This window comes from Salmo salar, chromosome 20 (assembly GCF_965601325.2).
Source record: "Salmo salar chromosome 20, fSalSal1, whole genome shotgun sequence".
NCBI classification, from domain to species: domain Eukaryota; kingdom Metazoa; phylum Chordata; class Actinopteri; order Salmoniformes; family Salmonidae; genus Salmo; species Salmo salar.
This window is the reverse complement of record NC_138310.1, coordinates 52,146,459-52,171,565: the sequence shown is the minus strand read 5'-3', so window position 1 is coordinate 52,171,565 and position 25,107 is coordinate 52,146,459. Positions and strand designations below refer to the sequence as shown.

Here is a 25,107-nt window from a genome sequence, read left to right as displayed (position 1 = left end):
ACCAGCTCTGTCAGGAGGAATGGGCCAAAATTCACCCAACTTATTGTGGGAAGCTTTTGGAAGGCTACCTGAAACGTTTGACCCAAGTTAAACAATTTAAAGGCAATGCTACCAAATACTAATTGAGTGGATGTAAACTTCTGACCCACTGGGAATGTGATGCAAGAAATAAAAGCTAAAATAAATCATTCTCCCTACTATTATTCTGATGTTTCATATTCTTAAAATAAAGTGGTGATCCTAACTGACCTAAGACAGAGAATTTTTACTAGGATTAAATGTCAGGAATTGTGAAAACTGAGTTTAAATGTATTTGGCTAAGGTGTATGTAAACTTCAGACTTCAACTGTATATATTTTTTTTAAACGTGAATCACATTTTTATTTGGCGTACCCCGACGGCATTGCGCATACCCCTGGGGGTAGTTTGGGAATACCTAGTTTAGAGCAATCAGCCAGGCAGCCATGTTGGCCAAGTTTGAGTGGTAAGCCCTGAGAGTTTCCTGTTAGAGGTGGAAGATGCCGAGGCAGGTGTATCCTATTAAGTCTCCTGGGGTAAGGCTATGCAGCATTGACAGTTGGCTCTATGACAAGAGGGCCACAACAAGACAAGGTCTTCAGAGCAGCCCATGTCACCACCATTCTGTTCACACACACACACACACACACACACACACACACACACACACACACACACACACACACACACACACACACACACACACACACACACACACACACACACACACACACACACACACACGTAGCAGCAGATGACAAAGACGGGAGGACGGGAGCTTTAAATAACAAACACAATTGCCCAATGACAAAGCAATATATGCAAAAATGATATTATGCAAACAACTTGGTGGGGTCAAGCAGTGGGTTATATTTGGCTATGTGAATGCCACTCTTAAGCTTTGTGAGACAGAGCTGGGAGATGCCTAACTGTCTGTAGAGCGCAGACAGCCGAGAAAAAGCTCAATCCCCAAATGATTCTGCTGTGGGCTAAAACTGGAATCCTTGTTGTGATGACTTTTTTTTTTTGGAGGGGGGGGGGGGGGGGGGGGAATCATAGCATCCCTCTGAGCTAGTCTAATGGAAAGTCTTAGTTAGTTAAACAGCAGACAAAAAAAACCAAGAAGTTCTGTTGTGGGAAACAGTATTGACAACCCCATGGATTGGTTTTAGTGCTTGCCTAATAGAACAATTGATAAAGAAAAACACTATTTTATTACTGTATCTACACATACAGCCACAAGATCTGAGTGGAGAGCCATGACACATCTCAACCCTATATCCAGTTGGGGTTGGACACTCACAGTCTTGTTGACATAACCACAGGTCACCCAAGAAGACACACTCACACAGCTAGCTCACATAAATCAGGGTTAGGGCATGGGATTGGCAGCTGTTCAGGTGGTTAAGTTGTTACATCATACATGTCATTGCTTCCCTGACTGACAGCCGCTCCTAATAGTCTCAGGATCCCATACATTGACGAATTAAAACATGTATGGTAGTAGTTACCACAAGATAAGTATCACTAAATAGGGTAACAACCTAACTGGACTAAGCTGCCTGGTGGTGTGCGAGTAAGCCTATCTATTAAAACAGTTTTAAGCCACTATTTAATGTTAGGCTACAACAGGTGTCTTGAGTTCATTTCATTCACCTTGGTTGATCAGACAAACTCGAAGGTTAGTGATTGTTTTCACAGACTTGTTTGCATGTACGACACCTGATTTCAACCCAGCGTGCGACTCGTCGCCGACATGCTACATTGTCACATATACGACGCACGCAACCTTCCTCCCGCTACAAAATAACTTCGTAACAGCCTGTTTAGGAAACGGAGGAGAAACAAGGTACCTAAAGATATACCTACCTTCAATGAGTCGAAGTCAATGCGACACAGTAGGCTTCTTCGCCCTGATGTCTCGTCACCGGCAGGCTACAAAAAGACAGCAAACTGCTCTCTCTCGTTAGACCAGCACAATAGTGAAAAGCCCCAGATTCAACTCTGTCTCTATGTTGACCAATCCTGTTAGCGGTTCCTCGTTACTGATCTCACAAGCAACTCCAATCTGGGGCTGTAATTCTACAGTGAAGGTTTCTTCTCTCAAATACAATAGGCTAACTCTGTCCACAGCCTTTGTAGCCTACAATATCCACCACTATTCATCTATTTTAAATTAATTTACACTTCTTTTTTTAAGTGTAACGATGTTCATCAAATATACTTATATTATACAACAGTAATTTCAAGTCATAAAAAAATATATATATATGATTACATTATTCTGAGCCACTCAGTATTTCAGTCCCCTGGTGAGTCGTGGAACAAATGTCAGTAATTTCCCCTCCCTCTTTCAAACACGCAACAGCGCTTATGCTGCGTTCATAACCAATTGGGAAGGTGGTAATTACCTGTTCTGTAGTCGTAAATAATGTTGGATGACTTCAAGTGCTTTGAACTCGTTGAGAAACGCCGATTGGCTAATGATCAACAAGGTGTATTAACCATAAACTAAAAAAACAGCTACCATGCTTGTAAAAGCAACGCGAATCCTAAATGCCAGTGAAGCCTATGTATTTTTGTATAAATGTGTATACCCCTGTGTATAAAGTTTGTCTGTGTTATTTGGTATATTGTGTTATATTTGTTGTTAATAAAAAAATTATGGTTGTAAACAAATTATAGCGTTGAAAAACTATATGAATAGATTGCTTTTTATAAATATATGTGGCATTCATATGCTAGTTGGAACTCAGAAATTGTTCCGGTTATAGTTATACACGTGCCGCGTTCAACTAGCTAGCAAGTCAGACATTTCGGAGTTTCCTAGTTCCGACTAGCACTTGACTGCGACAATAGAAGAGTCCCACGTGTAATTACGTGTTGGAGGGGAGTTCAAGTGGATTTTTACCAGTTGTATATTGTAAATACCACCTTCACACTTGGTTATGAACGTATCATTGATACCAGGAAGTTCTCGAGACCCATCCCACAGATTTAAGGTGGGATATTGTTTGTTTTACATCATGCTGTCACAACTTTCCTTTAAAACAGTTTTCAACAGGTGTAACACTTAATAGGCTATATGGGGACTAGCATATGCAACGTTTGCATTTGATAGCCATGTGTGAACCTAATTTTGCACTGTAGAGCACACGTCCTTGCTTTGATTCGCCTATTTTATGTGTGTCTATATGGAATGTATGCCTTTAGGAGTGTATGCCTATAGCTCCTACCCTAAGAACAACAAGGGTTGAGTGTCTGTAAATATTGTTGTACTGGTGAGAATATGCAGTTGAAAATTAACCTGAACGAGGAAAAAACAACCGCCGACGGTATTCAACTCACTTTCCCTTCGCTGACTTCGTAGTAGTGTTCTTCTACCCTCTACTGTCAATAGACCTGTCACTACACTAGTCCGCGTTCTGCCATGCGTTGCATGGTTCTTGAAAAGGGTGTGGCCACATGCGCGAATTCAACAATTTGCTATTGCTATAAATGTAAATCTTATTCAAGTCTATTATACACATTCTACTGTCATAGTAGACTATAGGTCTGAGGCATGTACACTGTACCAAAAGTCCACTGTCAGCATTGCCTTATTATTGTCAGCATTTGTATTGGTGCATATTACACGCCCTCTTCCCATGTGAAGGTGACCTTTGCAGTTCAATTGCCTGCCTGTATGTGATAATGGACTGCAATAGCACCGCTACCATAGTGATCGATTCATTACTATAGCCCACCTCCCCGCTCTCTCTTTCTCTCTCTCTCAATTTTTCAATTTGATGGCTTTATTGGCATGGGGAACATATGTTTACATTGCCAAAGCAAGTGAAATAGATAATAAACAAAGGTGAAATAAACAATAGAAAATGTACAGGAAACATTACACTCACAAAAGTTCCAAAAGAATAAAGACATTTCAAATGTCATATGTCTATATACAGTGTTGTAAGGATGTACAAAAGAGAAAATAAATAAACAGGTTGTATTTACAAATGTGTTTGTTCTTCACTTACATTTTAGTCATTTAGCAGACACTCTTATCCAGAGCGACTTACAGTAGTGAATGCATACATTTCATACATTTTTTTCTCCGTACTGGTCCCCCGTGGGAATCGAACCCACAACCCTGGCGTTGCAAACACCATGCTCTACCAACTGAGCCACACTGGTTGCCCTTTTCTTGTGGCAACAGGTCACAAATCTTGCTGGTGTGATGGGACACTGGTATTTCACCCAATAGATACAGGAGTTTATCAAAATTGGATTTGTTTTTCGATATCTTTGTGGGTCTGTGTAATCTGAGGGAAATATGTCTCTCTCTCTCTCACACACACATACACCCCCCCCCCCCCTCCCACCACCCAAACACACTCTCTCTCTCTGACAAACACACACACACACTCTCTTAAAAAACACACCACCCAACTGTGCTATCTCTCCTCACTCTGCTTTAACTATGCTGGGAGGAAAGCTTGTATCCTGTTGACAAGGCCCTGTTCAATGGTAAGACAGACTGTACTCCAGGGAGTGTCTCTGTCTTTCACCACAGAATCTTTGTGAAACTTGAAGAGGGCATTGTTCCTCGAATAAGGAATTAGAAAATAGCGCATATGCCTACTTATTAACTCGCACACTACACGTGCCTTCAGTTCACAAGTCCACATGTTCAATCACACACACACACACACACACGCACCCAAAATCAGAGGCACGCGAGGGTGATGTGACCGTGGCGGAATGTTGGGATGTATGGGAAACGCATGTGCTGTTCCGGAATTTCTCTGTCTTTTCCTCACCTACATTCCATACCGTTCCCGTCATTAGCCACTCCTGCTCACTGAATTAACATAAGGCTCAAACTAAACGTATAAAGTAAACAGCGTCTCACTGGTTGTACACTATAGATTTCTATTCATTCTTAAGATCCAAGTTGGTCAAATTTGGTTTGTGTACTAGTTGAACATTCCATTAACCTGCACTGCTTTCTATGGCACGGCCTGTTATTTCACCATATGCTGTCTGATTTAAAGCCCCACACCCTGCATTCCTTAGATTGCGTGAACTGGAGAACCAGTCCCACCCACTCTCACATTCACCAGGAACTTGTGCAACAGAGATGGACAAAATGTCTTGGCAGAGAATAATGCTCTCCCCATTCCATAGAGAAACATGTAACCCTTCTTTAACTTGATCATACGTTATGTTAATATCATTATTGAGGTGGCAATCAACCATTCAGTTGGTTTGGATTTTCTTATTGTTTATAATTAGTTTATTCAAATGACGCCCTCTATCTTGAAGTGAAGACAGTGCCTCTCCACCGTTCAATTTTGTCTTGTATACTTTTCTGAATCTGCATTTACATTGGATGAACTTTTCACACCTCTTCACACACTGAAGTAGCCAGCACATTATAAGCCACATGTAACTTTTTTCACTTGGCACTCTGCTGAACCAGTATGCATAATCAACATCAATAGCCTAGCACTGAGTGGAAAAATCGAATGAGGATGGTATTGATTGCACTCTGTAAGCCGCTTGGAGGCTGCTGAGGGGAGGACGGCTCATAATAATGGCTGGAACGGAGCGAACGGAATGGCATCTAACCACGTGTTGGATTTATTTAATACCATTCCACCTATTTCGCTCCAGCTATTACCACGGGCCTGTCCTCCCCAATTAAGGTGCCACCAACCTCCTGTGGTCAAGCGAAAAAACAGTGTGGGCAGCCACGGTAAACAACTTTTTCCCCCGTGCCCAGTGAACCTCTAAAATGATACACCAGCTCTACTTCCACACAGCCAGATTCTAGCCTGGTCCCAGACATGTTTGTGCTGTCTCGCCAAAGTTAGCAAGACAGCACGAACAGATCTAGGACCAGGCTAGGGAAATCCTACTCTAGGATAGCTAGTTATTTCAAGTGTATGAGGAGTCAGCAGGTTGAATGGATGGACTCACCTTGGTGCAGCTGTGGCAGTAGCTCTCTCCATTCTTCCCAGGGGACAGGATGATCTCACCTGTAGGGATCAACTGGATCCTCAGCTCCATCATGGTCGCTCTCTCTTTCCTTTTCTCTTTCTCAATCCCTTTCTCTCTGTCTCTCTCTGTCCTCCGCCCACTTACTCGGTCCTTCTGACGGCGTCGCAATGAATTCACCCCTCGCACGTTTGTACAAATTCCTCCCCTTAACGTCTGCGAGAGGAATATGGCACTTTCTGTTACACTGTCAATAGAAAGAAGGAAAGGAAAACTAAAGTAGAAAAACAGATATTTTACTGGCAGCACATACAGTCATTTACATGTATGCTTCTTTTCTCAGTTATCTAACGAGGCCAAGACAGTCAAAGCACAAGGATGTTTCCTGCTTCTGTGCAGAGTGCTCTAGTGCGAATTTTCCCTTAGCAGGCAAAGGATATGTGTAGATAGTTAGTGTCAGGCTCTCTTTCCACAGCTGGCCCAGCAGTATAATTGATGTCCCCTGCACACCAGATCGCTGTGGCGCAGTGCACTCTGGGTTAGCCCGGGTATCAGGGTTTCCTCCTGGACCCATGCATCCTGTCTCGGACGTTCTCAACATTCACAGGGTAAACACCGGAGGAACCCACTCTGCTTCCCCACATTTCCCCTGGATATACAACTGGGAGGCACGCGTACACACCACATGCCTCCCCCACCTCTCCAGAAATAAATAAGGGACTTGTGCCTCTTGTGTTTCTAGTGTCTTCTGTTTCCTCTCCCCAAGGGGCGCACTAATTCATGTAGACAGGCAGATGGGCAGAGGGGAGTAGGCCAGGGGGTATCAGACAGAGGCTGGAGCAGCGACATTGTGACCATATCACTGTCTGCGGTGACAGAATGGTGTAAACACACACACACACACACACACAGATTGATGACCCCGTTGATCTTTGCTGTGACACTGACTGCCCTCAGTGCCTTGTGACCCCTCCCAAGGTTCCTGTTTGTTCCCTCGACCAGCATCATCTCAGCATCCTCTCAGAATCAAACCCTTTAAAAGCTGCCCTCCCTGGACCACTGACATCTAGCGATCTCAGCAATGCCACCACAAAATGTTAATTATCAACACTGATATGGATTGAATATCAACGATAGATTGTGTTTTGCTGAGTCTGGAGTTACAGCATGGTTTTGGGTGTATGATTGGCGAAGGAACAATGGCTCTATATTACTGTATGTTTTTGGTCATCAATATGGTCAGTCAGTGGTGGGATATGTGGTGAGGGTGACTGAGAATAAGTATAGAAACTGATTGTGGTTGTGTTGAGTAGTGTTTTGGGGAAAGTGTTTGCGCTATAGTGGGCTGTGGGCAGTGTCTCTTCTGTAACTTCTATGTTATTGTTCCTTCTTATCCTCAATCACAGTGTTCCCTAGATGTGTGTGTTCATTACAGCCTTGTGTACGGCCTTGTGAACATGCAGATATGTGTGTGAGAGCACGGCTATTTGTACATGTGGTGGTAGTGGGCCATTGGTGTGTGCCTTCCTACAGTGTCTGGGGGGCTGCTGAGAGGGGAAGTGACAGTGACACACATCCTTTGACCCGCGCTCAAGGTATTCCTGATTGCTGGGCATCAACAGGAAACAGTGGAGTTGACGCAGCAAGTCCTCAGGCCGGGCTCAGCCTAGCAGACTGTTATGGATGAGAAGAGAGAGAGAACACACACAGACATCCCTGAAACATACTGGGAAGAACAAGAACTGTTACAGAAGGCAACTATGAATTGCCCTATAAAGCCTTTATACGGTAGTGTGTGTCAAGGTGAGCCAGGCGCAGTGGGAGAACTCCTACACGAGGGGCCAGTGTTCCTGAACTAGGCGCGGACACAACTTGTCACTGACAGAGAAGTCTGTAAGGATGTAGAGAGGGAATTGCATCCTGTTTGTGTGAGAGAGAGAGTTATGGGCCAATCTGTGAGTAAATGGCACGTGGCCACGGCAACGAGAAAGGGCAGGGAGTGGTAGGGCAGAGGTTCAAGAACATACTGTGTACTGAAGTTAACAAACTGGGATAGGCTGGTGCTATATCACAGTGTTGACTGGAAATAGCCATGTCTACTTTTAACCCTAAAAAGGAAATCCCTAATATTTCCATGCCGTTTGTTCCTTGTCTGCTCAAAAGCCGTTATCAGCCTCCGACAACGCAGGATTCAGCAGGGCCGTTTCCACAGGAAAGCACGGGACGCCGATTAGGCTACCACTCAAACACCAGCCCAAAGAACTGTTCTCACACTACAGCGTAGACTTCACTCTTATTTCCCCAGAAATGTTCTGATTGTACTTGTCCAAAAGATGAATAAAATATGAATTTTAATTAGATTACACTGTATTTTGGTACTCTATTTTCTTCTTACATTTCCCCTACGGTAGGTTATATTTGCCATAAAAACTTTGAATGGGGCCAAACTCGTGCCGATTTGAGCTAATCTTTTTTTTTTATCTAGCTCTAGCAATTGCTGCCCTCTTGTGGTTTCAGATAAAAACACAGCTTGAGTCACACGATGAGTCTCACAATGAATGTTGGAATTAATTATGGTGTCATGGTAAATCTATTGTGCACACAAATCTGAAGCCTCCACTGAAGATAGAATGAAATCACACTCCAGCAGTTGAGACCAGAACCCACCAATGTATAGTTAAAGAAGACTACAAGCAACTATAGGCCTAATCCAAACAGTTAGTAGCTAGGTGATTAGTCTCCATACTCACTAGGTAAGCAACACATTCAGAAGAAAAAACAGTGTTTATAATGAGAAGGACTGAAGTATGAATGCTGAGAAAATCAATTAAAAAAAAAAAGCGAAAGAAACTTTTCGAAAAGGCATGTTTTAGTTCTGCAGTATACCAGGTAATGATTCTATGAAAGAACAGCGTTCCCTTTTGGCCCAATGCATAAATGTTGCCAGCACTGAAGATCCCGGTCTTTGAGTGTTCCTCTGTATCATGAAAGTCATATTGAAGAGGGAAAAAGTGCAAAAAGGTGAGTGAAGTACCTCTTAATCACGCTCCATTCAAATGTCTTTTCTGTTTGCTCCATAGGACATTAGAGGAATCACTCACGTATTGACCATACACATCAGATACATACACTGAGTTGTACAAAACATTAGGAACACCTTCCTTATATTGAGTTTCACCCCATTTTACTCTCAGAACAGCCTCAATTCGTCAGGCATGGACTCTACAAGGTGTCTAAAGCCCATGCCGGCCCATGTTGATTCCAATGCTTCCCACAGTTGTGTCAAGTTGGCTGGATGTCCTTTGGGTGGTGGACCATTCTTGATGCACTTAAATCTTTTGTCTTGCCCATTCACCCTCTGAACGGCACACACATAATCCATGTCTCAATTGTCTCAAGGCTTAAAAATCTTTCTTCAACCTGTCTCCTTCCCTTCCCCTCATCTACACTGATTTAAGAGGTGACGTCATAATGTTTTGATAAACTCGGTGTACAACATGACTAATGATAAAATCCATCTCCTATTTTACATGTCAACTATCATCTACAGCCATCCTAGATCTGATGGACAGATCTCAGCTGGAAGGGGGAGTGGGAAAATGAAGAGGAAAATAGAGTGTGAGGAGAAGGAAAGGATTCTGCCTGTCAGTCCATCGATATTTGACCCCCAGGTAAGGTCAGACCTATTCCAAGCTTGGGATCCTCATAATTACAAAATATTTCCACAAATGTCAGATTTTCACAAATGCCTTACCTGTTTTCTATTTCTGACAACGTAATATAGGTACAGTCAACAGATCAGCTTTGATCTCTTCTCTCAAATATCGAATGTAGTTTTAGCTGAGTTTCAGTGGAAGCAGCCTCTGTATGTACACGTCTTGTTCTCCTGGGGGTGCTAAAGAAGCTGCTCTTGTGTCACCCTGTAACTAGTGAGGCGGGAGAGGAGAGTCTGGACAGCATACGCACACAGTTGTATGAGTTGGACAATGCTGTAAGACTGCCTTATTATACATTGAATACTCACTGAAGAGTTGGCACTGTCTGTCTTTAACAATACTGACAATCACATTCATCCAATAACAGAGAGGTAAACACCAACCAATGGAGGCAAGGCTGTGTCCATCCAAAACGATACGTCGATTTGACCTGCCAATCGACTTCAGACAGCTGGAGAGTGGCTTGGATGGATATGCCACAGATCAATTCAGAATGTGAGATCTGTCATTCATTCATTTGGTGGAAGTGACACGATTTTGGAGGTCATTCTCATCTTTCTCTGTGTCCCAGCCAGGCCTCTCTCCACGGGGCTATCTCTGCAGGTTCTGTCGGAGTGTGTAAGCGAAGAAGCAACCTCTACAGGAGAGTCTTTGAGAAGTTTGATAAGGACAGAGATGGACTGCTTTCTCTCAAGGTAAATCCAAATCAAATGGCATCATGTAACGTGGCTCCCCCCACCACAGCGGATGGTCTGAGAGGAACCCTCACCAGCAGGCGCCTACCCAGCAGAAACAATAGACTGACTAGTTTATGGATGAAATGTGAGAATCTTAATCCGTTTAAAATGTATAATCCTGTTACAAAATACTATGTGCAAAACAGCAGCTGTGGACAAATCTATATCGAATCACAATTTACAAACCACGTACAATGGGTTGTCTCTCTGTATTGCAGGAAATGGAACGTGGCATATGCGACCTGTACATGGCCAATGTCACCGCAAGGCAGCTCCAGCGGCTGGTGGTATTGATTGACGCAGATGAAAAATCACACTTTGATTGTGTGTCATTCTGCGCAACATGTGCCCTGCCTGAAAGATTATTTCACTCCGCGTTAATGTAAGTCAGTCTTATGATTGACACATAACCAACTGTCAAATGACAAAATAAACACACCAGGTGTACTCATATGAATGAGATGAACTCACTCACTTTCACATAAAGAATAAACAATCAAGAAAAGACCAGCAAATATAAATCCTTATATTCTTGAAAGTTATTACTATTAACACTGGGTTAAATCAACACTTGAAATATCAACATCTGGAGAAAAAAAAAAAAAAAGTGAAAATGCCCGTTTGGAAGAGGCAGACTTCAGCTCACTGATGGGGAAGCTCTGCTACTCCTACATTTCATCAACGACTAGACTTTTGTTAATGATTTCAAGACTTAACGTGTTCAAACAAACCTAGACCAGCACCTAGGGCTTTCTTTATAGACACTGTGGCTGTTGAGACTAGGGCCCCTGTAACCTAGTTAGGGTCTTAGTCACCTGTCACCGGAGTGTCACGGTGACAATTTATATAAGCGTTTTGTAGGATTATTTGTCCCTTTTCATTTGAATAACTTGTCAAAGCCAACATTCTTGTAATGTAGGCCTACTTATTTCCCTGCCATACATGCTTAACTGATATACAAGTAAAGCACTTTATGTATGACAAGTGCTAGCAAATAAATGAAATCCATCATTAAAATTGTTTTAACTTAATCTTCAACAAAAAAACTCCCAATTAGAGATTTAGTGTAGGGGCCAACCAACCATGAGGTCTGTGGTGGTGTTCGAAACCACCTTGTCCATCTCCAACCTTCCTCCGGTGCATCTCAAACGACAGTGACTTAACATGGCCTACCGAAAGTAGGCAAGTACCATTTCGTGAGTAATTTCTAATCCACGTTTAAAACACCCAATTCCATGTCTTTACGCCTACCATAAACATTCAGTCAAAAATCGAGTAGCACGAATTAAATCGTTTGATGAAATCAACACCAGACGTTTAGGTATGTTTAATTTAGATTGTTTAATGTTAATTCCATGCTGTGTTTCAGTAAGAACAATACAGGTGCTCTATCTGTGGCTCCAGTCAGATATCCAGTAGTACAAATTAGCTTTAAGTTACACATAATGCAGCAAAAAGAAAAGAAAAACATGAACAACGTAAAGGAGGGGAAAGAGGCAGAAAAACTATTCATTAACTCATGCAGGCTTGAAGTCATCTATTTAGAACCCTGTCATTTTGCAACAGAAGCCAATCGAGAGCCGTTTCTTCACTAAACGCAACAATGCTCCCTTGGAGTTTTAAAACCGCTACCAGCCACCATCTGAAATCAGCAAGTACGCACAATACAGTATTTTAGCACAAAGTACAATCCAAAACATCACAATAGAATCACTATGGTGTAAAAGTTAAGCATTTTGCTCCACGTGGATATCAAGAATTTTGCCGACTTCCTCTGAAAAACTAAGTTAAGAAGAGCACTTTGTTTAGACTTGCCCTTAGAAGGTTTAATGATTTGCATCTTTCACTAACACAGAAATATTACAGCTCCCACAACTAATAGACATATCAGTAATAAAAGTTAATTTCTGTAATTACATTAAGAAAAAAAATTCTCAAAATACATCCAGCAACTGATAAAATATTGAGGAAAGAGCAAAAACAAAAAATACAATAATGAAGATAAAAATCAGAAATGCTTGTACCAAGAAAAATAAAATTATCCAGGGACTCTGTCTTTCCAAAATTGTATGTCGTCTCAATTAAGTGGTATTTATATTTGAATTGAATTTAAGGGGAAAAAAATAAAATGTTAATGAAGAGAACTGATTATCTCTAGAGAGCCGCTGTCACTTGGGCGTGGTGGCTCCTGTTGGGACTCTGGTTTGTTTTCATTTTGGGGGAGGGGTGAGTGTGGAGGCGGGGGTCTCAAGTTGGCTGTGAGGTCTTACTGGGGCTCGTTCTCCACATCTTGCAGCGCCTCTTTGTTCTGTTGTTCTTCACCTGCTTGAAAACAAGAGACAATGGACGGTGAGGGCTGGGCTTTCAGGTTATTTACAAGAGAGACAACCCTCAGTCTAGGTGATCAGAATCAGTGTCCAAACAGAGATGCTGTGGAAGTATTGCATTACTCCTGTGACAGTTTTAAATTAAGTCTCCGAAGTTGCAGGTGGACAAGCCGAAGTGAGCCCAGCGGTGGTTTCATTCAGCGTGCCACGTCACATCTTAGCACATGCAGTGAAACTTCAACCACTAACTACGACCTCGTAGAGCATATCAAAACGCACCAGTGTGGTGCTTCAAATAAAAAAAGGACATCTCAGAGTAACTAAAAAGCTTTCGAACGAAAAGTCCTATTTGGGCCATACTTGACAACCTAATAGATGACTTCCGTTTATAATTGAGAAGCAAGTTTGATTGGTGAATTTCTCCTTAGCCATCTAGCTAATGCAGTAACATAGAATATTTGGATAGATCTGCCCAAGACTCTACACCCAAGTATTATATTCCCAACATTAGCCACTATATTGTGCTGGTGTTCCGTTGCTAGTGAGACAACTGTCTATTTGTGTCATGCTTCAGGACGCCAGGCAGACAGAATGACACAGCGATTACGAGACTGGATGTAGATAAATGTCACCTAGTCAAAGACAGACAGGATATCACATACAGCTTGCTCAACAACTGGTGCCATGCTGTTAGTCCTCTTACAATAGCTACGGAGACCAGGCAGGCAACTTCAGAGCGTCAGACTCTACACACAAACCAAAGTTGGAACTTGGTGAAACACCTTGCAGCCCCACAGAGAAAGATGGTCACCTTGTACCTACAGAGCTGTCCTACAGAACCCAATAATCTGTCAGCTGTCCATCAGAACATGAAAAAGACAGTTGCTCTAACTAAATGCATTACTGATACAGCGGTGATTTAAAAACAATCACTACGTAGAAGGACGATTCATAAGACACAGTGTGAACATACAACTTTCCCCATGACACAAACCGATGACAGGTGAGTGGCGTTGCAGTGACTTAGTAGTGAAGGTGGACAGAACACAAACGAGTCAAACTAAATGCAGAAAACACTTACAAAGTACAGATTATGGGAAATAAACGGCTGTTTTGTTCCTTTAGGATTCTACACAAACGGAAGGAGAGAGGAGAGATGAGTCGGACGTTAAGATGAAGGTTGAAGAAGCTACAACTCTAGAGGGCAGAGAGAGGGGGGAGAAGACCACTAAGCAATGCAGAAGGAACTGCAAGGTGAAAGGCACAAGGTTGGGTTAGAGACGGATGGAGAAGGGAGACGTTCGGGTTAGCGTAATGATCCACGTCAGCAGCTTAGAAAAGAGCCGAATAACCAACAGCACAACTCAACAAGATTGAGTGCTACACTCTTCTGGTAGGATAGCATCTGTTTACAAACATATTGTAATGGATTAACTGACAAAAAAATGGCAAAGGCTAACTGCTGTAATATTGCAAGCATAACTCAGACTGGAAGAAATGGCAGAATTGAGCATGCTCTCAAATCTATTTCCCCCCCTTCATAATATGACCAACTTCCTCCATACATTCTAAAAGTCCAAGTGGGGGACCTCTCACTCACGCTTACCATCTCCCTGCATGTCTGAAGTCCATAGTGTCAGGTTGTCGCGTAACAACTGCATGATTAGTGTGGAGTCCTTGTAGCTTTCTTCGCTCAGCGTGTCCAGCTCTGCGATGGCGTCATCGAACGCAGCCTTCGCCAACCTGCAGTACAAACACGGGATTATGTCACACTTGTATCAAGAGAATAGGTCACCGTATTGAATCAACATAAAAATGTGATATTTTAAGTTAGAAGTCTATCAAGGGAGAGCTATGCGAGGTACTTGCCTGCAGGCGCGGTCGGGCGAGTTGAGGATTTCATAGTAAAATACGGAGAAGTTAAGAGCGAGGCCTAGGCGAATGGGGTGTGTAGGTGGCAGTTCGATCATGGCGATGTCGCTCGCAGCTTTGTAGGCGACCAAACTGTTCTCTGCAGCCTCCTTCCTGTCGTTCCCGGTGGCAAACTCAGCCAGATACCTGTGGTAGTCGCCTTTCCTGAGGGAAGAGCAAGACAGAGAAGCATCAGTGGGTCACCGTGGTGTAAAAGATAAGGCTCCATGCAAACACGGGTCCATGGGAAACAACTACGTTCCTATCCCAGGGACGGGAACAGGACAACCTGAAGAAAATCTAGGGGATAGGTCCGTTTCGATGAGCAACAAATGGAGGAGAAATGTCAAAGCAGGAATTCCTGATTTAGCTGGAGGAATCACAATCCCTGCTCTACGCTTTATTCTAGAGCCATTAAGAGTTTTTCGGATGGGGAGTTAAACGGGTGTCCTGACTCTCCGTGGTCACTAAAAAAGCCCATGGCACTTAAGAGTAGGGGTATGAACCCCGGTGTCCTGGCTAAATTCCCAATCTGGCCTTCATAACATCATGGCCACCTAATCATGCCCCGGTTTACAACTGGCTCATTCATCCCCCCTCATCTCCCCTGTAACTATTCCCTAGGTGTGTTCTGTCAACTTACTGGGTAAAATAAGGGTTAAATTAAATAAATACAAATGGTTGTGGAATACTATTCTAACAGGGTCATAAAACCCCCCCACCAATAACCATCTATCAAGCATCTATTCCCAAACAAGTGAAGAGGCTCGTACATTTTGTAGTAGAAGACCTTGGACTCTCCCGTGTTGGCAGCTGGAATAAGATGCTTGTCCAGTACATCCAAAATGTCATTACAGATTGACTTCAGCTCGTTCTCAACCTGCAGGAGAAAATGACTCAATGAATGACCAGCCACTGGCACAATGTTAGGCACAACAAGCAACACTCAACAATACACAAATGTTATCATTCAGGTGAATTGCCTAAATTATTTTATATCGTTCACAATTGTCTCCAGTAGAAATGCGACCATATTGATTTAAGAGTGCTGCAGGTCAAATGCTTCTCCCATCATGTCAGATCTCTCTCGCACCAGTTCTACACGAATGCACTCAGTGACTCATACTTCTGGGCTTACTCACTGTTTGCCTGTATTCCCGGATCATTTTCAATTTGTCTTCTCCACCCTTGTTTTCTTCCCTTTGTTCAATACTGCTGATTATCCTCCATGATGCTCTCCTCGCCCCAATGACATTTTTGTAGGCCACTGATAGTAGGTTTCGCTCCTCGACTGTTAGTTCCACATCCAACCCGGCCACTCTTTTCATGGACTCCACCATTTCTGTGGGGAGCAGAGAGGAAGTCGTAAGTAATTGGGGCTGAAAGATCATAAAATAAAACCACGGGACAAAGTTTGACTTCAGAGATTTTTTTCTTCCTTTTTCTTATGATGAAGTTACAGATTTGAATTTCTCAACCTAACAATACAATCCCAATCATATAAAGTCCTATTTACAAGTGTCTCTGTCCCTAAACCTGGGCCTGTATTCACAGAGTCTCAGAGTAGATCTATGATCAATTTTGCCTAATCAACCATAATGAATATGAATAAGGACAGGTGAGACCTGATTCTAGATCAGTATGCCTACTCTGATCTGCCGGATAAATACAGGTTCTTGATCAAACGATCTTGGAAGGTAGTATCTGCTGCAACATTTAGGCTTAATTCAGTCATGCCGAGGCATTAATTCTACAAGACTACATCTATACCCAATCAACGTATACCCAGTGACAAGGTACATAACCATACCTTTCAGAAACAGATAGTTACATCAGTGTCAAGAATGAGAGCAGCATGTCTGTGAATAATCGCATTTGATTTGAGGGTGAAATGAAGCAGCTCAACTGGTTTTACTTCGGGGCAAATCAAAGCTGCGTGTGGCCAGCCAGACAGGCGTGACCATGCCCTGTAATAACACATCTAAAAACAGCTTCTGCTTCATGCCAATTGACAGGCACGTTAGCTAGCTTGCTAACTTAGCTACCTACGTCAAAATTTCTTATCATTGGGGTAGGTTTTGTTTCAGGTCAGTCTTCGATACGTCACACCCAGATAGCAGGCTATGGCTAACGTTGGACCACGAGAAGTTTAGTAAACTAGGGTAGGGTATTTGGCAGGCCAACAGATTTACATATTTCGATTGCCATCTAGTACTGTAGTATATGTTCACATTGGCTGACATCATTGTTTGGGAAAAGTAACCCCCACGTAGCTAGCACATATAACGTTAGTTGGCTATCGTGTTAACTAACTACCACCCCACTTGCTTGCTAACGTTAGCCACCTAGCTCTCGCACCATCAATAATCCGCCATTTTGTATTCTCTTTAAATTATCCATATATTTAAACAAATCTGGTTAAGTGGCTATCGTATTGGCTAATTAATGTTAGCTACACAGCTAGCTAGTTAAGCTAATGCGTTAGCGCACTGACTTCACCGTCCTCGCTAGAGGCCCCCTGCAAGAGGGAGTGAGGATGAGTGAGTGCAAGTGTTAGCTATGTTGGTAGCTACTAGCTAGCTAACGTTAGCTAACTGGTGAAGAAAAATCCCCAGCAACGAACATGTCCCTCCATCGAATAATACAATTGTCTCTTACCGTCATATCTCTCAGCCTGTTCGGCGAGTTTTGCCTGATATACTAAATCATCCCGATCGCCCATTTTGTTCCGAGTGTCGAATAGTCTAGTTTAACTGACAAATTGCTAAAAAAGGCTCGACAGTAGCTGCTACTAGGTCAATCTGTCGGTGGTTCCTGGAAAATCAACGGATAGATCAGTGGCGTTTCCACCCCACCGGTTGTACTGGAGTAAAAAAAAAAAAAATGGCGAAAATCTACATCCGGGAACCTTTCACACCACACACGCATCACCTCCATTGAGGATCCCCGCCTGGCTCAGAAACCCCCCCTCCCATTTTAGCACGGCTTGGCAACCACTGACTCGGGATTCCAGACATTTCCATTTCCACCCACAGTAACCATGATCATGATGAGCATGATCACATTCATTTTTTTTTTTTTAAAGCCTGATAAGGCTTTCTCAATCTTTCTTCTTAACCAGAACACGTGAAACAGGCTGGCTGTGACATCTTTAACAAATCTGGGACCAAGTTTTGGTGGACAGGCCTGCAATAATAATCAGCTGTCTGGATATTTAAATACAAATAAACACCCAAGTAGGCCAACTGGCGTATGTATGACAAGTGAGAGAAATTATGAATGAAAAAAGGCGTTGCTGTTTGATCTCACATTTATGACAATCCACAAGATCGATAGGGTACAGTATTTTCATTTGCCAATCCTTTGACTTTATTTACTATGTATATCTTAACACATTACATGCTACAGAAAATAAATGGTCACTTCAATTGTCTTGAAAGAATATAGTGTTATAATACAATGGCACATTTTGATATCATCACAATTTCCATTTGCGGTTGCCAACCAAGCCCCCTTATGAAAGGTAATGACTTCCACAGGGTTACAAAAATACAATACTTTAAAATATTTATAGGCCTGATTGACAAAACAAAATCATAAAAAATAAGGGCAGATTACATAAACAGGCATGCATTGAGAGAATGAATGAAAAAGCAGACATGATTTAACAGATGTTAATACCGGAGTAACTGATTACAAAGAAACTAACTGTAATCAGTTACATTACCAGCTAAAATATTTTAACCAGATTAGTTACTTTTGAAAAACTATATTACTTCTAAATTCAGAAAGGACGTTTGCGGAAAAAATACATTGACACCTTTCTGTTTTCTCAATGACATTCATTTTCGCATTGAAAAAAGGTGCAAGTTTAGATTTGTTATACCTGACCGGGTCTGACCACAAGTCAGAGACCACTATGACACCCCAAATGTGTTTGATGGTACCTTTTCATGCTTATGAAGGGGAAAGTAATCAGATTATGTTACTGAGTTTGGGTAATGCAAAAGTTATTACTGATTACAATTTTGGACAGGTAACTAGTAACTGATTACATTTAGAAAGTAACCTACCCAACCGTGCCCTTAAACATAGATTGTGGCATAAATTGGCTATAAAACAGTTTGTCAGTTGGTCCGAAAGCTACAATTATACAGAGAAATGGTACAAGTTTGAGGACAATGGAAAACCCTTGTGGTTTGAGGACAATCCAATTGTCAAAAGGTTATATATTCTATTCCTCTGGACTCTGCAGCATCTACTACCCAGAACCTACATCTATGGACAGCAGATGGTGTATTTTGGATGAGGTACTACATAATTGGAGTTTAACTTGTATAACCATACTCAAGTCTTCACACCCTGACAATGCATGCATTTGGATTTTCCACAGCTGCGTCATAAATTTGGGGCTAAATTACCTTCGATTATATATACAAATTAAAAAAAGCCAGCACAAGTTCTGCCACAGACAATGAACACAGCAGAAAAGGCAAGAAACGCAATTGAAAGGGAGGGGCCTGAACTGGCAAGTAATTGTAAGAAATGATTGATTAAAGTGCATTCTGAAAATAAAACATTTCACCTCCAGCATCCTCAACACAGACAACTGTATTGATCAACATGGGCTAAAGCTAGGAGGCAGACGAGCACGTTGGTTCACCCAGCACCTCTCTGCCTAATGCTGTTGCAGTGCACCCTAGTGGCCAGTTCCACTGAAGACGAGGTAACCCATTTCTCAAGTCACCTCTGCCTTAATCTATGGGAAACCACTCTAGGAGGTGATGTTATCCAAGTGAATTTCATGGGCGCATTCAGTGGGGTGCAAAGTGTAAGAATGCTCAGATACAGGTTTCATTTATAGTGGAACAGAGATACGAATCTGCAGTGTACAGTTTAGGACATATATGTAACATGTATGATGCTGTGCCAGGGAGCAAACGTAGCCAGTATCCTACATGATAGGAATGGAAAGATTATTGTTATGTGTCAACAGCTGGACTTAACTGTGATCTCTTATCAACAGAGGACACCTATTCAAAGTTGACAGTCTAAGTAATAGTGTGGTGGTTTGTGGATGCATGCAAATTAAAGGGTGTTTTGCTCGCTCTATTACACTAATGAATAGGGACAGACATCAATTCTCAAAAGGTAGTGGATGACAGGAATCTAGAACGGAAAAGTGAGAACTCGGTGTCAATGCAGTGCCTTGACTTTGTAACCAACGTGTACAGGAGAACAAGTACTACAGTAACCAGTTTAGAATCTAACAGCTTCCAAGGAGAAAGCCAATTCATGTTACCATTGAGCTTAAGTCATACAAAAAAATGTCATTTTAACAGTCTATCCTTGGCTATGGTATGATATGGCAGAACGTTTCCACGACCCTGGCTGATCATACACAAAAGGCATCTCCAATGTTTAGAACAAGTTAACAGCCGTGTGTGGGGGAAAAAAAACAAAGTCTCAGTGATTCGGAGTAGGAGTGGAGCAGACAAAGGCTTGTCAAAGAGCACAGACAAGCAAGACAGACACAAACAAGTAAGACAGAGAGGGTTAGCGCCTGACAATACCGCAAGCTCACAACATAGCCGACACATTTGATGAGATCTCCGCAATAGTGGTGGACTGGTAATCTCACTTCTCAGAAAAACGAGGCAAAAAAAGAGAAAAAAACGACATGATTTTAGCCTGTAATGGTTCTCAACAATTTCATAACGATATGTTATTTTTCTTCCCTTACAAAAAGACTAGTTACTTGGTCGTGGATTTGTAGTAAGGATGATAGTTTTGTGTACAGTGTAGTGTCATTCTGACGGCTCTCTTCGACAGCCAGAGGAAAGTGTTTCTCCATGGATCTCTGTGTGTACGATTCCTGTTGGTATTGTCCTCATCCCATCAGACAAGGCCTGAGTCTTTCTTCTTTAGAAGGGGAACGTGTGTGTTTTGATAGAGCTGGCCATGGTGCTGAAGTGGTATAAATAATGGTGGTGTGTGTGAGACGAAGACACAGCGTAATGATTATCTAACAGGGCCAACTGAGGGAGAGGAAGTGGTGGTGTGTGTGTGTGTGTGTCTGAGTGTGGCCATGCGGAGGCTGCTGATTGGCACAGGGGCGATGGTGGCATGTGAGGGAGTGAGTGTCTGTGTGTGTAAGGGCAGGGTGAGGGATGGGAGAAGGTCAAGGAGCCCAGTGTCCACTCTCAGCTCACGTCTTCCTCAGGGCTGTTATGGTCCAGCAGCTTAACGTGGGTGAAGGGGAAGTGGCCTCGTTTGCCCTTGCACTCGCCTTCCCACTGGCCGTTCACGTTGATCTTTGTCACCTTCACCATGTCGCCCACCTGCAGGAGGAGAAGGACTCGTCAGACAGACAGACCTGGCTCATGTTCATTAGGGCACGCGACGGAAAACATTTCAAAACACTTCAACGGAACACAAAAATGCGCGTTTCTAACTGGACAAGTCCAGGGAGACGCTCCCCGTTTCAGTCCGTTTGCTGCCCAATGAACACTGTGTTCACCCTGTAATGACCTTGTTGCAGTAGTTGCAGCTTGATAGCCACGTGTGAAACTTTGTCTATGTATCGCAGCGGTTCATTTGGCCTCGCAAACACACAAATCGCAGCGCAACTAAACACAAACCAGTACTCCTGAGGTTAATTTGTTGGTTCACCCTGTAGGCCCTCTTCTTTACAGTTGGACCATTCTTCTACAGAGTGAAGTTCTCTCATCGACTAAGATGTGACCAGGAAGTATGTGCAGGGGCTAATCATTAAACCTATATACCTCCTGAGTCATACCACTGGCAAACACCTTTATAGAGGGTAAATATCCTGTTTGTTATCATTGGAGCGCTGTGCTGACTGATTCTTGGGTGGATAGAAAATTTAACCTGTCTGGGACCAAAAAGTATATAAACTTTAGGCAACATTTTAACACAAGTCTTTGACATTAATTTTCGTCCTTGTAAGCACGAAGCCTAACACTTTGGTATTCCAAAAGACAGAGGACAAACAGACTACTTCCACCCTGTAGCTCATTCCATCAAGACAGAAAGTCCAGAAAGTGAACATTGTGTATCTGTTTCAGTGTTACTGTTCCTTCTCTCCCTTCTTCCCTCTCTCCAAGCAGGTTAGGAGGAGAGGGGGGAAAGCTGAGACTAAGACCGCTGGCTTGTTGCCCAGAGGCCGCTCTGGCTCAGAGTAATGTCCTCATAGAAATGAAAGGAAATGTTCCTCTACACAAAGTATTTCCTTCCCACAACGACCTCCGCTTTGGAAGCCCTCTTTCCCCTTCCGGACAGTTAGTTAAGACAGTCAGGGAGGGAGCCTCTGGCAGCATTCTCTAATGAGCTTTAGAGCAGTTGGCCATTGAGTTCAGACTGACTGACCACCACCCTGTATGCACTGGGTCATATTCATTAGGGCAAAACGTTTTGCTTATAGGACAAGATCAGGAAAATCCCCCCCCCCGTTTCAGTCAATTTTCTGTTTGGTGACTCATGGACACGACCCGGACTACCTTGTTTAACAAACCTAGCGGCTGGGACACTGAGGGGCATGCAACTGGTTAAGAAGCTGAGGAGGAAGTCACAGACAACGAGTCACAGAGGCCACATACCAACTCCTTCATTCCTTCCAGCAGTGAGTGGAAAGTAAGACATAACTTGGAATGACCCACTGGGAAGGAACCTAGGGGTAACTTGGAATGACCCACTGGGAAGGAACCTAGGGGTAACTTGGAATGACCCACTGGGAAGGAACCTAGGGGTAAAAGGTGGAATGACCCACTGGGAAGGAACCTAGGGGTAACTTGGAATGACCCACTGGGAAGGAACCTAGGGGTAACTTGGAATGACCCACTGGGAAGGAACCTAGGGGTAAAAGGTGGAATGACCCACTGGGAAGGAACCTAGGGGTAACTTGGAATGACCCACTGGGAAGGAACCTAGGGGTAACTTGGAATGACCCACTGGGAAGGAACCTAGGGGTAACTTGGAATGACCCACTGGGAAGGAACCTAGGGGTAACTTGGAATGACCCACTGGGAAGGAACCTAGGGGTAACTTGGAATGACCCACTGGGAAGGAACCTAGGGGTAACTTGGAATGACCCACTGGGAAGGAACCTAGGGGTGTAACTTGGAATGACCCACTGGGAAGGAACCTAGGGGTGTAACTTGGAATGACCCACTGGGAAGGAACCTAGGGGTGTAACTTGGAATGACCCACTGGGAAGGAACCTAGGGGTAACTTGGAATGACCCACTGGGAAGGAACCTAGGGGTAACTTGGAATGACCCACTGGGAAGGAACCTAGGGTCTTCTTCAGATTATGACTTTCCAACAGATGAAACCAGTCCCAGTAGCGAGGATTACCAATTAGACACTGATATTGGCATTACAAATATAACAGTACAGACAACCATTCAAAAATGTCATTAATTCAATATCATTCTAAAATCATAGTTTTTTTTTTAATGGCATAAAAAAATAAATAAATAAGTGATTTGATTCTCTGGCCTCAATCTTAACATAATGCCAAAGAAAATATATGTTGAACAAGACCAGTCATTATTAGCTTCATGGCACTGAAGGCTGAGGACAAAGGAAAATCCATGACAAAATGAGGAGGATCAAAGAATCTGAGAGAGGGATGATGAATAAAGGGAAAGAGGAGATGAGAGAACGAGAGAGCACAGCTAGGTAGGTACCTCTAAGGCAAGGGCGGTCTTGTCGTAGGCATTGGGCACCCTCTTCTGGATGGCCCTGGCAAAGACGGGTCCGTTCTGCAGGTTGGGCAGAGGTGTGGGCTGGGCGTACTGGCTCGGGTCTAGCAGAGGTGGTCCCTGAGCACTTGAGCCGTCTACCGAGCCCACCCCACCTGGACCCCCTGTTCCAGAGCCCCCCGAGGTGGGAGAGGCCGGTCGGTACTTCTCCACGTAGGGCACAGGGATCATCCCGGCACGCCCCTCTAAATTCTTGGCATTCCACCACTGCTCCTCAGGCTTCTCCAGGACCCGCAGGATGTCGCCCTTTCTGAAAGGCAGATCCTCATCGTCGTTGCCCGGGAAGTCGAAGAGGGCACGGACCATCTCGTCTTCCTGCCGCTGCGACGGGCCTCCAGCACCTGCGTTGACACCGACCAAGGGAGAGTGTTTGGCCTTGTTGATGGGCTCTATCAGTGTGGTGGTGTCCAGGTAGTGGATCTTGTAAAACTCCAGCAGGGAATGGAGGGCGTCAAACTCCTGGTCACCTATGCGGAACCGTGGAGGCGCCTGGCCTGGGAAAGGAGGGTGGGGAAAGAGGGATGAGTAGAAAAGAAGGAAAGAACAACCGAAACCATTTCACTGGCAAAGGTATTAGGCCTTATTAACCGGCATGTGAATTACCACATTTCTGGCGCATTAAAAGGCAGCGGACTACATATTTGACGTCTGGTTGAACCAAATGTCACTGTTTGTTTGATTCACTCGTAGGAAGTTCATCTTAAATTATTTTCCAAATAAAGCCAAATGAACGTGGAGTGGCTTGCCCCAAACCATGTCTCTCTTACCTGAGCCAGACTGCCGGTTGTTGCTGATGCTGTTGATTATGTAATGCGAGACTTTGGAATTCTCTGAAACGGACAGGACGTAGTCGCCAGGGCTTGTAATAGAGTCTCTCACCAAAAACACTCCGTGTCTCTGTCCTTGTAAAAGTGAAACTGCCTCCTGTCTACTTAATCTTCCCCAGTACCAACTTGCACGATCCTCTGCGTCAAAATTTCCGGCCATGACTCCCACTCCAAAGCCGAGGCTTCACGGGCCTTCCCTTTGAATCCCCTTATCCACAACCAGCATTCAACTCATACAAAAACTTTAGCGCGTAGAACACATTTGGAAAATAGGCGACATCCGCAACTTGCCTATGCCCATCAATTTAAAATGCAAAAGTCGGTCCTCGTACAAAACGTGTCTGATCGCCCGATTAAAATATGTCGATTAGAACTTACCCAACCCAGTTGTAAAACAATACAATTTTGAATCAAATCTTGTAACTTGTCACAAGTAACTTCAAAAAATGAAATGGCGGATCCGGGGAAACAAAACGGACCCCATTAGCCGGATATGACGTTTATATGAATTACGTAGAAACGTGTCAGATGAGGGTGTCCATGTTGATAAGGTCAAACATGATTTATGATAGGATAGCAACAGTACACACTGTATACATTAATCCAACCCATGGATTATCTAAATGGTGATATATTTGATGGCCCGTCATTGTAAATAAGAATTTGTTCTTAACTGACTTGCCCAGTAAAATAAAGGTTAAATAAAACATTTAAAAAACGGAATGGGGGCAGCACATATAACACACAAATAGTAAAACAATATCCTACAAACAACAGTCAAAATACACATAATGCACAATC

At 43.3% G+C, this 25,107-nt stretch overlaps 3 protein-coding genes across 8 annotated transcripts in view; all 3 read right to left on the bottom strand.

Moving 5' to 3' along the window:
- LOC106580786 (unconventional myosin-Ic) overlaps positions 1-6,429 on the bottom strand; it is a 77,977-nt gene extending 71,548 nt beyond the window's left edge. The window contains exon 1 of one of the 3 annotated variants that reach the window (XM_014162197.3): positions 5,986-6,429. In XM_014162197.3, coding sequence (XP_014017672.1) covers positions 5,986-6,078 — 93 coding nt within the window. In that variant the 5' untranslated portion in view covers positions 6,079-6,429. Of the gene's footprint in view, positions 1-1,887; positions 2,370-5,985 lie in introns of those variants that run through there. The other 2 variants (XM_014162196.3, XM_014162199.3) reach the window with 2 other exon arrangements.
- A 5,349-nt stretch (positions 6,430-11,778) lies between these two features.
- Positions 11,779-17,653, bottom strand: LOC106580784 (14-3-3 protein epsilon). Of its 4 annotated transcripts, none has more exons than XM_014162194.2 (7): positions 17,353-17,653; positions 15,837-16,036; positions 15,468-15,574; positions 14,653-14,859; positions 14,390-14,526; positions 13,865-13,912; positions 11,779-12,781 (listed from the first exon to the last, which is right to left on the bottom strand). In XM_014162194.2, the coding sequence occupies exons 1-6, from the start codon at positions 17,414-17,416 to the stop codon at positions 13,905-13,907; spliced, it is 723 nt and encodes a 240-aa protein (XP_014017669.1). In that variant the 5' UTR covers positions 17,417-17,653; the 3' UTR covers positions 11,779-12,781; positions 13,865-13,904. The 4 variants fall into 4 exon arrangements, with proteins under 4 accessions (XP_014017669.1, XP_014017670.1, XP_014017667.1 ...); XM_014162195.2 differs by having other exon boundaries at positions 11,779-12,778; XM_014162192.2 differs by lacking the exon at positions 13,865-13,912.
- Positions 17,654-18,027: 374 nt separating this feature from the next.
- LOC106580783 (adapter molecule crk) lies at positions 18,028-24,782 on the bottom strand. Its single transcript, XM_014162190.3, has 3 exons — positions 24,247-24,782; positions 23,405-23,973; positions 18,028-21,035 (listed from the first exon to the last, which is right to left on the bottom strand). The coding sequence occupies exons 1-3, from the start codon at positions 24,464-24,466 to the stop codon at positions 20,898-20,900; spliced, it is 927 nt and encodes a 308-aa protein (XP_014017665.1). The 5' UTR covers positions 24,467-24,782; the 3' UTR covers positions 18,028-20,897.
- Between the last annotated feature and the right edge of the window lie 325 nt (positions 24,783-25,107).